Here is a 12,776-nt window from a genome sequence, read left to right as displayed (position 1 = left end):
TGTGTGTGTGTGTGTGTGTGTGTGTGTGTGTGTGTGTGAGCTTGGGCTTGGGCTTGAAGGGTGCGGCAACAAGAGAGGTGTTCATCAGTAAACGGTTCGGTTTTTACCCACACAGGGAGCTGACAGTCACCATGAATAGTCGACCCCTCCCAGTGCACATCAAGTCTCTCTCTGGACACTTTGTGTTCAGCATTGAAATGTTCCCTTTTTTTGCAAAATCCTTTTTTTCTTGTATTCTGAGCTGTTTTTCTGAAACGACTGGCACATCAGTCCACAGATTTGAGGAAAATGTAACTTCCTGAATGTTTAGCAGCTTTGTAAACAAGAAAGCACTCAGAGAGCGCTTCCCTCCGCCAAGACTGCACAGTCCTCTACATTTGTTTTATAAATAGTAGAAAATGTTTGAATCAGCATCTGGATCAAGATCTGCATCAAAAAACGCAGTGATGGACAAACATGCTGAGGGAGCGATGACAGCCACGATTCACTGAAACGACTTCAATCCTGGTTTGGAAAGTAGCAGCTTTGCAGAATTAACTCTGACACATCAGATCTGAGTTTTTTTTTTAATTGATCTAAATTTATCAGGTTGCCAGGTGAAATGCTAGGATCACTCAGATTTCATACGAGCATGTGTCGTCTTTGTTTGGTTGCAATTGCATAATGTGTTCAAAAGGTATGGCAGTTTAATTCAGTCGGTAATATTCATAATTTCAGAAACAGTTAACTACACAGTTAAGCTAGTTGTGTTGAGTTTAAATGGTTACAAAACTTAACTGTCTGAAAGTTAAGTTTTGTAGAAAGGACCCTACGGATAAAAAAAAAAAGTTCTTTAGTCTTTTCTTGATCCGGTCTGGTCACGATTGTGTCCAAGTCCCCGTCAAGCAGAAGTCCCATTGTGATATCTTGATATTGGGCAGTAACAGGTCCCACTCTTTACAGCATTCTTCCTCTGTGGGCATAGGGTGACAGCACCCACAGGAACACAACCAGGATCCCGAGCTTCTTGGCCTCGCAGCAGCTGGTTCACCCTCATCTGTCTGTTGCCCTCCTCTCTCCCTCTCCTCATCCGCTCTTCAATTTGTAGGAGCCTTCCACCTGTGTACTTTGGCTCAAATAAATAAATTCAAAACCTCATCCACACTGTGGGAATCATCTAAATGTTCAGCCATGTCATGACATCTTTTAAATACCACTAAGCAACGCTTTCTATACTCTAACACAAAACTCTGCCCTGCTGCACTTGCAGGGACTCCGCCGTTGTCTTCCAGCAACACGTCACCTCACGAGATTTCAGAACGAGTCTTCTCCTTGAGCGAGACACTGTCCATAATGTTGCTGATCACTAACAATCTGAGCCTGTAAGTGGTTAAAAGACACTTTTAGTGGAGATAAATAAAGGTGCCAGCTTGCCCCGATAGGATTACATTACAGCACGTGAATATCTGCAGTCTGCAGCGTTCTCGCTCAATATTGGACCAATTTCGCCTTGTAGTAGTCCCTTTAACACAAAAACATGGGAAATAAAGTAAAGTCGTATTCAGCGTTCGGTTTTCTGTCACTTCTCGTAAAAAAAAACAACAAGATGGCTACCAACAAAATGCCGCACTCAAGGCTTCAAAACGGTAGTCGACAAACCAATGGGTGACGTCTTGGTGACTTTTTGTACTTCTTATCTATTTGTTCAACAGACAAAGAAACGGTAGTTGTATATCTAATCCATCTAAGAGTTGTTTTTCCAGCTTGCTTTAAAAGGATTAACAGGTTGCAGGATTAAATCCATGCTGATTTGATTATTTTTCTGGCTTCTCACCTCTTTCGCATCACGCTCAGCATAGAGACAGTTCTCAGTTTTCACTGTTAGGTCTAGTCTGGATGAATGGTGGAAAACTATGGATGTCTGTGATACTCAGTGCGTTGATACTCATCACTGTCTTTCATGTCTTCCTCTGATGTTTTGTTCTTTAAACTTAAACAACATGTGGGTGTGTGTAGGATCCGTGACCCACAAGGAACATGGCAGGAAGCCAGGCATTGATGCTCAGAGCCGCCACGGTGGTGTGGATGACTCACCTTCTCGCTCAGTCGGAGTGATTGCGTGTACATGCCTGTGCGTGTGTGCGTAAGCATATGAATGTAGAAATCTCCCAAGACACACACATCATACAATTCATGCATTATATATTTATGCAATATATGTGAAATGCTACAATCGCAGCAGAAGAGGAGTGAATAGAGAGACATTTCGCAGAATGTTAGGAGTGTCTGTTCTTACTCCATGTTGGAAAGTAATATGCATCTCTGTTTTACTTTTTTTTAATGGTTGCCAGTGGTCGCAGTCAGCCATGTTGGAGGAGTGACAGCTCTCAAAGACTCTGTCAGGCCTTTGAATGATTTGATTTTTACTTCAGTCACCCACATTGCCATTTAACCTCTTAACTCCACCCGTTCTACATATCCAGGTCAGTTGATGTCATGGTTTGTACTAATCAGCCTGTGAAAACAGTTGTAGGATGTCTTCTGTAGGAGATTTGTTAAGTCTGAGAAAATAATCCTGATGCTGTCATCAGTGTTATCTCAGCTTGGTTTAACGAGTTTTAATAGAAATCCTTGCTACAAACTTGTTACAAACTACAAACCTACCTTTACTAGGCAATGACAAGCTGTTGGTTGCATTCTGGGAAATGTGGGATCTAGGGTTTTTAGAGTTTGTCCCATATTAATAACTAAAAGTGGGGATATCTTAGGCTTTGATTCATTTTTTTGGTCTTTTTTTGCCTCCTTTGTGCCTCTTCCAACTGCAATACTAAATCACTGGAATAGCAAATACGTCCCATAGATCAATATTGAATGTAAGTAACAATAAATGTGCTGATTCCACTAGTTGGACGCACACTGCTTCTTAAATTTGAGGCCAAGGGGACAAGGGGCTCATCGAGGGGAAATCTTTGGACTTGGCCTCGTTTGACATTTAGAGGGTTTGACATTTACAGTATAATGTATTTTTTTTACCTTGTTAAGTGACAAATAAAACTGAGTATTTATTTTTCTCTTTATACATATAAATCTGTAATCCATATATAATAGAAAGTGGTACAAAACATGGATTGTTTGTCCCTCAGATCCGATTGATGGAGCTGATTTTACTCACCAAAAAAAAAGATGACAGTCACCATGAGTAGTCGACCCCTCCCAGTGCACATCAAGTCTCTCTCTGGACACTTTGTGTTCAGCATTGAGATGTTCCCTTTTTTTTCAAAATCCACAGGGGTTTCGGATTACTACTGCATATGTGAAAAACGTTAAGCGTTTGGTGGCTCCAGTGGGAGGTTTGAGAAGTCTTATAAATTGCAGTAAGTGATTTCACTTAAGTCATCGTCGGTTGGGGCTGAAGACAGTTGGAGTTAGAAGCTCTTTGGCCCGCTCCTCATTTCTTCTACAGGCTAGCGGCTCGAGGCTGCATTACATTAGCTGCTGCTATCATTACACGACAGAATCTCAGACTCAACTGTCAGCGGTGGAGTTCGATTGTTTGTAACGTTTAACATGGCGGCAGGGTCAAAAACGTTTTCATGTTAAAGCTAAAGAGTTCACCGAAATCTGTTTCTTAAAACATTTGAGACAAGAAGTAGGCTATGCAGTAACATAGTCTTGATTTAGATTTAATCAGTGCTGTCTATTTTGACAGTTTGATTGGAGTTAATGAGCTCCACGAGCAGTGATTGACCGCCGTGTTATATAGACTCCTCGGACTCTGATTGGTTGTTGTCCTTTGGCTGCGCTGGAAATTAGATTTACAAATGATCTATCTCATGAACTACTGTCAGAATATAGTGACAGTGAACATTTAGATGAGCGACTATGGATGAGCGTTTGTGTGTTTTTTATTGTTTTACCAGCAGTTTCAGAAAGGACCTAGCTCTTCACTGACCTGGGGTTTGTGTGGATATCTTGTAATTCTACTCCGTGTGTGTCTTCCATAGGGAGGGAAGCACCAGTATTCTAAACAACCTGCTGTCCAGGATGGAGCAGTACGCCAATAACCTGGAGAACCTGGTGGAGGAGCGAACACAAGCTTACCTGGAGGAGAAAAGGAAAGCGGAAAACCTCCTCTATCAAATTTTACCACAGTAAGTACAAATGACAGACACATTCACACTTGTGTCCTTCCTCTCATAAACTCAAAACACCAATTAACTTGAATCTAGCAAATGGGTTGAGTGTTTCCAGCACATCTCAATGACACTTTCAATCGTGTTAAATCCCTCTATTAATTAAAGACTCCAAATCCCTCCCAACACCACATTTTGATACACATTTCCCTGTGGTGCGATCTCACTGTAGATGAAAGGAAACAGAGAGAGCTGACAGGCAAACTGCTCATTAAGGGGGACGGAGGAGCTGACACGATAGTGAGTCTAGGCGTTTGGATAAGACCACAGCAGCAAATCCCATCTTTCTCACCCATTTATCGTCTTCTTTTTCTGCTGAAAAATCCAGACGTATACAGACAAGAGCCTGAGAGAAAGGGCAGATATCATTTCTCACCGCACTTCTGCCACATTTGCCTTTGCCGTTGATATTATTTGATTGAGAGAAAAATAACACAAGCAGAATAGGCAAAGATAAACTGACATCTGGTTATAATAACCAGATGTCTGAAACCAGATGTCTGAAACTGTGTTTTAGACAGACGATTCTTCGAGGAAGAGGTGTCACCAAAACAACCATAATAATCTCATCACCTCCTGCAGTGGCTTGTTTGACCCTATTTTTTATTCTCTGTCCTTTTGCTCAAATATTTTTCTGAACCTATCACACTTTGCACATTCTGACCTCATGTCTCTCTCTCTCTCTCTCTCTCTCTCTCCGCATGCAGTTCAGTAGCAGAGCAGCTAAAACGAGGTGAGACGGTGCAGGCAGAAGCCTTCGACAGCGTCACCATTTACTTCAGCGACATTGTGGGCTTCACGTCCATGTCTGCGGAGAGTACACCGCTACAGGTACACAGCCACCAATGTCACCGCAATCCTCCAGTGATTGATTCCCTTTCTGCAACACTGTCTGAATGTGTTACTGTACAAGTTTTCCGACTTTCCTCAACATCTGCCAAGCTAAAGTCTAAAAGCTTCTAAAAATCACTGTTCGTGATCACAGTCGCAGTGAATTCTCTTTCTCTATTCATACTTAAAAGTGCTCACCACCAGTATCAGGTCTCTACCTACGGTATGTCTCATAGTTCCCACAGTGTGTGTTCCCACACATGGGCTGCTACTCGAAATAGTACAGCTGTTAGATGGAACAGTGTGTTGACGCAGAGTTGAGTCACATTGTGCCACTACATATCTCCCTCTCACTTGAATACCAAAGGGAGGTTTCTAGAGCAACAGAACATTATCATGATGTTGCATCCAGGCACAGGGTATTAAGTGTTGATGGACAATTTGAACCCTTCAGATGGAGTGGAAACTCTCAGAAAATGGACATTTGCTCTTCTCAGCTTCATCTTTTTTCTCTTCTCAAGTTGTGAGAAAGAGCCAAGTATACTTCTTGACAAAGCCAGATATTCATACAATACAACAACATATCCCATATAGTCTAATCCAGTACTGTAGTGTTGGTAAAAAAAAAGATAAGTTTAAACATGGTGCTGGCTATTAATGAAACAGCCACAATCACAGGCGGATGTTTGGTTTTAGAAGGGTCTTCACTTCTTCGCTCATTGACTCCAGGGAAGTGAAGATGAGTTTGGTTCTGACCTTAGCAGCATCCAACAGCAAAAAGTGAACTGCAGATTCTAATCCTGTGTTTTGATTTTGAAATCTTCACAGAAATCTTTTAGTTTATTTAGATTGTGCCTTTAAGAGCTCAGAATGGACAAAACGATCTTAAGTTTCTCACATTTCAGATCCTAGTCCATAGGACTAGTTTAAGTGTTCCCATTCGATTAACTCTGCTCACTCTCAAAGCACAGGACAAATTGTCCTGACCAGATAATGAGCCAGCAGACAGAAACAATTATAAAAAGATAATTAAAGATGAGGACTAAATAATACATTTGTCTTTGAATGAACAAATAACGTCTGACATTACTTCTACATTACAGCTATTACACCATACAATTTGGTAAAATGAAATGCAGATTGTGTTTTTGTAATATTCCATCTGTGTGGATTTGATTTATGACCCTGTAAATGTGTTTGTCAGTGAGCCTCAGCGGGCAATCGTCCAGCGACAGACAAACAGAGACTAAGTGGGAGACTGTGAGCTTTTGCAGACACGCTGGCTTCCCAATCTGTCAGCCTTTAGAAAACAGTATCAAATGTTGGATTTACAGTTGTAAACAGTGTTGCTCTATCAAGCCACATCATTTAAAATCCTCCGTCTCTCTACAGGTTGTCACATTGCTCAATGATCTCTACACCTGTTTTGATGCCATCATCGATAACTTTGATGTATACAAGGTAAGTCAGGATGATCGATGTGAGTAACTACAACTATGGATTCTAATGCAAGAATATGGCGTATTTGCTTCTAATCTTAAATTGAGTTTTGTCTCTTATACTATGTTAAAAAATGCAAGTTAACATGCATTTTAAAATGTGAGGGCTATTAAAAGTCTTCGGACCTCTATAGGAATCCTAGGAATACCACAGAAAATTGATACAAACTACGTTTTATTATTACTCTCTCATTCCTTATTATTCATCCCTCAGGTGGAGACCATCGGCGACGCCTACATGGTGGTGTCCGGTCTGCCAGTGCGGAATGGAAAACTGCATGCCAGAGAGATCGCTGGGATGTCGCTGGCGTTGTTAGAGCAGGTCAAAACGTTCAAGATCCGACACAGACCCAACGACCAGCTGAGACTCAGGATAGGTATACACACAGGTGAGTCTGAACTCTGATCTGCAGCTCTGCACATCTGCAGGATGGTCTCAGATTTGGTCCCTAATAATGGCTGGTGAGCATCCTGCTGAGATGTCCTTATAAAAAGCAATGTTGAGTCAACACCACTATTTATTTTCAGTTTTTTCATTGGTATAGCTATTTTTCTGTCTGGTACAGGGAGATGATTATTCCATTCTGCCTTATATATTCCATCTCTCGATTGACTCCGGGTGGAAAAACAGCCGGTAATGAGCACAACACCAGACCTTTGTGAATTATTTAACAAATCAGGATGCAGGCAGTGATACAGAAGTCTAAACCAGGCTACTTGAATATTGTAATTATGATAACTTATTCAGTTATAGCATTATCAGGAAGTCCAGTTAGTCTGCCAAGTCATTTCAATTCTAAAAGGGTCCTAGGCTGATTTAAATTTGGTTACAATAGATTTTTCCCATAAAAAATTCAGTTGTGAGCAGATAATCACAAACTTGGACTAACCAAAGCACATTGCCCTATCTCCTCTTCCATGTTATCAAAGGTTTGCACATCTATCAAAACTTGTATGCTCTTGTGAGTCCAGGAAGGGTTTTTGACGAAGATAAACTGGATAACAGAGTGTGTAATGTGACACCTAATGTGTCCTGCAACTAGATGAATAGATTGCTTGTGGAAATGTAGACCGAATGACTTTAGCTGCTTTCCATCCAAAAAACAACTAGTCAGCCTTGTCTTTTTTCATTCTACTCACAAAAGCTGAACCTTCATGAAAGCAGAATTTATCTACTGCCGGTCTTTTGTATTAGCCTGTATTAGTGTAACTTTCAAACTTTCAACTGATGTATATCTAGTTGTGATATGTAACTTTCCACCTCTGGATGCCAACGTGCTAACTGAACATAAACACTCATATAAACACAGGATGTTTTAACTCGACCTGTCTGCAGCATTTAGTCTGATATAATTTACAAGAGGCTTCTGACACAGTATTTAGACTGTATCATATTCTTAATCAGACACTTACCAGCGTGGGTAGGCTGGTATTCAGCATTTTCAGAGTAATTTAAAGCATTCAGAGCACATATCATTTCACTCACACCTCTGTTGTCATTTTTAAAAACATTTACACTGCGAAGGTGGTTATGTGATAATGACAAAAGTTCCCAGCATTCCAAATATATTTTTTTTCCACTGTTAAATGTGACTTTATATTGCTTGTGTTTTATAGGTCCAGTCTGTGCCGGCGTGGTCGGTTTGAAAATGCCCAGATACTGTTTGTTTGGAGATACTGTCAACACAGCATCTCGAATGGAGTCCAACGGAGAGGGTGAGTGTCACTGTCACTACATTTTGTTCTGTATCAGATGTCTCCACACAAATCTGGATTTTGAACAGGGGGGAACATGTAACAATGTCCTCGTTGTATTTCAGTGTTTACAACAAATTCCATCTTATTCTTTGTCTTTGAGACTACCGTGACTCTGCAATCTCATTATTATTCTCAAGGAAGGTGAGCCATCCAGCCTGATCTGGATGGCTTGTTTAATCACATGTTTTCTGATCAAGGAAGCCCACAAAAAAACAGACTAAGAAAATGTTACTCAAACGGGACGAGGTAGTGCATTTGTTTGATACTATTTTTAGCTGCAGATTAATACACTATTTGCTGCTCTAGTGAGTATTTATAGCAGCAAGACACTGTGTGTGTGTATATGTGTGTGTGTGTGTGTGTGTGTGTGTGTGTGTGTGTGTGTGTGTGTGTGTGTGTGTGTGTGTGTGATTGAGTAAAAATAAACTACAGTGTGTGTGTTCATTGTAATAAAGGAAGATGTCACCTAGTGCGACAGTGTTGCTCATTGACAAAGATTTTGGACAACAATAGAACTCTATGGCTCAGAGGAATCAGATATATCAGGCTCTGGATACCCACACACTACTTGTTAGTAGATCAATTAAATGTTGATTTTGGTCTTTTCATGAGGCTTGTTGACTTACTTCACTTCTAACTTTCGTTGTTTGGTGTAAAGGCAATATTGTGAGTAAACGATTATATCTGTATGATTAACTGATTAATTGAAGTGTCAGTTTGGAGAGGTGTTTATTATTTTGTATTTCTTTAAAATGGGCCAAGGAAGAGTGATTGAATGGTTGTTGCCAAGGTATTAGCTGATGGTGTTGGATGGAAACATTCTTCAGTAGGAATATGATTTCAAAGCTGAATATGAGATGTATATCGACTTGCTGAGTCAAATACTTTCTACACTGACATTTCTTTTCTTAACTGGCAGGGACAGGAACTAGTGTCATGAAACTGTGGTTGGATAGTTTGCCAGCCAATCATCAGAAGTATTGATTAACTACTGAGTCGCTTCCTGTATTGTGCCTCCACTGGTAAATAATTTATAGCACTTACAGCTAAGGGCCTTTAGCCAGCGATAAACTGTGCAAGCTGAAGCTTCACAGGCAGGATACTCGTCTCACATCTCTGCATTATGTGCATTAATTGGACAAAACAATACAGATTTTCATCCTTGTTGGCATTTCATCCGCTGAAGTATGAATACAACGGCTCGTCTCGCTCCTCAGTTTTCTCATCGGCTGAACGTCCTGAGGCCGGAGATGAAAGCAGTGTGGTGGTGATGCAAATGTTGTTAAAGTTGTCGTTTGTCAGTCACATTGGGGAAATGTCTCAGTCTTTGTTGTGTTCTTGATTTGTTTTTCCAGCCTTAAAGATCCACTTATCCTCTGCCACCAAAGAAGTGCTGGATGAGTTTGGCTACTTTGATCTCCAGTTACGAGGAGACGTAGAAATGAAGGTAAGAAGACAATTTTTTATAAAACAAATTGAAGAAAAAAAGCACTCAAACTGTTCTGTATCTGTCTGTACAACTCATTCAGCCTCAGATTCAGAATTCTAAGGGTAAAATATTGACTTGTTGCTGGTGCAGTCTGTTTTAGAAATATTCTAGAAATGATTGTTAAAACAAGATGGAAGGGGGGCCCTTCCCTACTTCCACCTCCCTTGCACAAACCACATCCATCTTGAAACTTTGACTTCCTTTTCATCTCAACTTCCCAACGGTAAAATTTTGTGACCGCATTTTGCACAGTTGTGATGCTATTGTTTGGACAAAATCAGTCCACAGACAGGCAGACTACTTGAAAAAGTTTATTTGTATTGTAAATAGTTAAAACAAACTTAGTTTAAGACTTAATTCTCTACACAATAACTTGTTAAAACTAGTGTTACTATAATTTAAAGTTGGAAACTAACATCCTACCTTACAATACCATTCAATGTTCAAAGAATTGAAGAATCCTATGCTGCTTCATGAATTGGGCAGCAACTACAGATTATTTTCAGTATCGTAGACTTACTTTATTATCTTAGTGAGGATCATTTTTCTCTTTTAGAGATTAATGTTTATTCTTTAAAATCAGGGCCGCAACAAAAGGCTACTTTAACAACAACCACGCAACAACAATGCCTTGCAACAGAATCCCCACAACACACTTAGGTCTCTCTCTCTAACCCGACACACATGCGTACACGCACACATTCGTACCTGACACATGGACATTGACCAGGCTTTATTTCATTGCTGTGCTGGCATCCTGGTATCCAAGAAAAACAGAGACAATTTCTGCTCTAATCCAGCTGCTCAAGAATGGCACTGTGTCAAATTTATCCAGAGCCATTCTGTTTAGGTCCACAAGTCTTGCATCAATTACAAATAGGGGGAACATTAGTAAAAATCACTGTTATTTTTAGATTTAGACAAATGTTGATTTTTTGCAGAAACACATTTTTCACTCTACATCAGCGATATGCTTTTTGCACTGTGACGATGTGGTTAATTCTCCTCTGATTATGCATAAATGTTCCATTCGTTGGGAGATGGTGGAGGTGTAAGCTGAGCAGGGTCACCCTTTAATGAAGGGCAGCCTAATAGAGGATATCGCCCCCATCCCCCCACTTCATCCCCATTGATGAACCTATTGATTTCTGTGTTTTTCCAGGGCAAAGGCAAAATGAGAACGTATTGGCTTCTTGGGGAGAAGACTGATGTGTATGTTATCTGAGAGGCCTGCTGATAATGTGGCAGCAGCAGTGGAGACGACAGCAGAAGCTCCGGTGACCGAGCCACATCTTTATTTGTTCTAGAATAAGTCCTTAATCGTGATTTCCGTGCAGAGGAAAAAAAGAACGACACCATACAACAAAAAAACTGAGGGAATTCCAGGTATATTTATTACCTGCATACTTTAACTGCAAAAAAAGAAAAGACCAAAAAAAAGACAAAATATTGTAAAAGTTGTTTTTTCTTTTGTATGAAGAACCTTTCTGTCCTGAGTACTTTTCACTGATAAATTCTTATTTTTTGTGCTTTCTATATTAAGATTTGTATAATGTGTTTGGGAGTCAATTATGTAGTAATATTTCCTTAAAAAACATCCGTTGAGGTTTGGAGGCACAGCGTTACACTTGATGTCACTGCAGGGGTTCATAAACCGTGTTACACAGTACAAGATAATATGTATATATGTATATCGAAGATACTGTAAGATATTTTGTTGAATAAACTGAGTAAAACACTCTTTTTTCCATTCATGGATCGGACAGTATTTTTATACTCTTGGTATAAGGAGTCTGGTTTGTTATTGATATTTGCATCCACCAAGGGTGTAACATGAGAAGGGCAGAAAATAGCCATAATGAGTCTGTTCTTTTTTATGCATTAACGTTAAATCGGTTCATGTGAGCTCCTCCTGACAATGACCCCCCACCCCCAAATATTGGATGTCCTGCTAGAATTGCACATTTAAAAGTGCTCACAGAGCTAATGCAGCAGTGTAGAAGCCAGTTCAGCAGAAGGGCAGTCAACCCAGTGTAACCTTTCAGAAAAGGTGTGTTTAAATGAAGTTGTAACTTCAAGATTTTCTTTTCTATTTTTATCTTCTATCAAACATCAACTCTGGGCTTTTCCCCTCGCCTGTCCTGGCTATTGGTTCAGGTTTATCTGATTCAGGCTATATTCGTCTTGTCACTTAACATTTCACAATACTGCCACGGTAATTTAATTATCATTATTTAAAAATACAACAAGTGTGCCATGGAGAAACTGAGCATTAAGTATGTGCAGCCTTATTGAGTGCAGGCTGTTGTGGACAGATAAGGGGGGAAGCGAGTTGGTAGAAGGCAGCTGTGTGTTTGTTGAAATGACATCACCCATCATTAGATGCTCATTATCAGTTGCGGAGGCATGGGCACTGTGTTTGTGGCTATGTGTGTTTGTGCGTTTTCATCTCTGCAGGAGAACATCTTCCCCCTCCTGAGCGGCTGTAATTACCAGCCAATTTCTCACAGTGACACACCGCCCGCCGAGTGAGAGCCACAGCGAGCAGAGTGAAGGTCTCTGCTGAACACCGATCTGACCTGCTAACTCCTCACAACTGACCAGGCTGTCTGTCATCTCGTTATTTTCTGCCTTTTCATATAGCAGAGAAGATTCAAGTATATACATACAAAGCCTGCAAGAATACTGCAATATTATTTTCAAAATCATTAAAAATAACTAGAATATCTGATTGTTGGGTGATTTCATGTCTCAGTGTTAACATGTGTCACAAACTGGTTTAGGGAATGTAAATAAAAGAGGGCCCACACTAGGTTATACTTACAAGCAAGTTCTCAAATAAAATGGCAAAAAGCTAAATTATAACTGGAGAATATCTCTTCATTGACAGAAGCGCAAAGAAGGACACTGAAGACTTTTCTCAATGGGAAAGATATTTTCACTCTCAGAGTCTGATTGACAGATGGTGCATACAATCACCTGCATAACTGTTTAATGAAAGTGGCTGGTAAAATGTTGGTTTTTCTT

The 12,776-nt window shown here is 40.2% G+C and overlaps 1 protein-coding gene across 1 annotated transcript in view; it reads left to right on the top strand.

Annotated features, from left to right (window-relative positions):
• The window catches only part of npr2 (natriuretic peptide receptor 2), a 51,601-nt gene extending 40,102 nt beyond the window's left edge, over positions 1-11,499 (top strand). Inside the window, exons 16-22 of the mRNA XM_054612149.1 lie at positions 3,984-4,130; positions 4,880-5,003; positions 6,396-6,464; positions 6,717-6,891; positions 8,120-8,218; positions 9,616-9,707; positions 10,912-11,499. Coding sequence (XP_054468124.1) covers positions 3,984-4,130; positions 4,880-5,003; positions 6,396-6,464; positions 6,717-6,891; positions 8,120-8,218; positions 9,616-9,707; positions 10,912-10,974 — 769 coding nt within the window. The 3' untranslated portion in view covers positions 10,975-11,499. The remainder of the gene's footprint in view (positions 1-3,983; positions 4,131-4,879; positions 5,004-6,395; positions 6,465-6,716; positions 6,892-8,119; positions 8,219-9,615; positions 9,708-10,911) is intronic.
• Positions 11,500-12,776: the final 1,277 nt, after the last annotated feature.

Source organism: Anoplopoma fimbria, chromosome 14 (assembly GCF_027596085.1).
Source record: "Anoplopoma fimbria isolate UVic2021 breed Golden Eagle Sablefish chromosome 14, Afim_UVic_2022, whole genome shotgun sequence".
Taxonomy (NCBI): domain Eukaryota; kingdom Metazoa; phylum Chordata; class Actinopteri; order Perciformes; family Anoplopomatidae; genus Anoplopoma; species Anoplopoma fimbria.
Note: the sequence above shows the minus strand (reverse complement) of the source record. Positions and strands in the feature narration are given on the sequence as shown.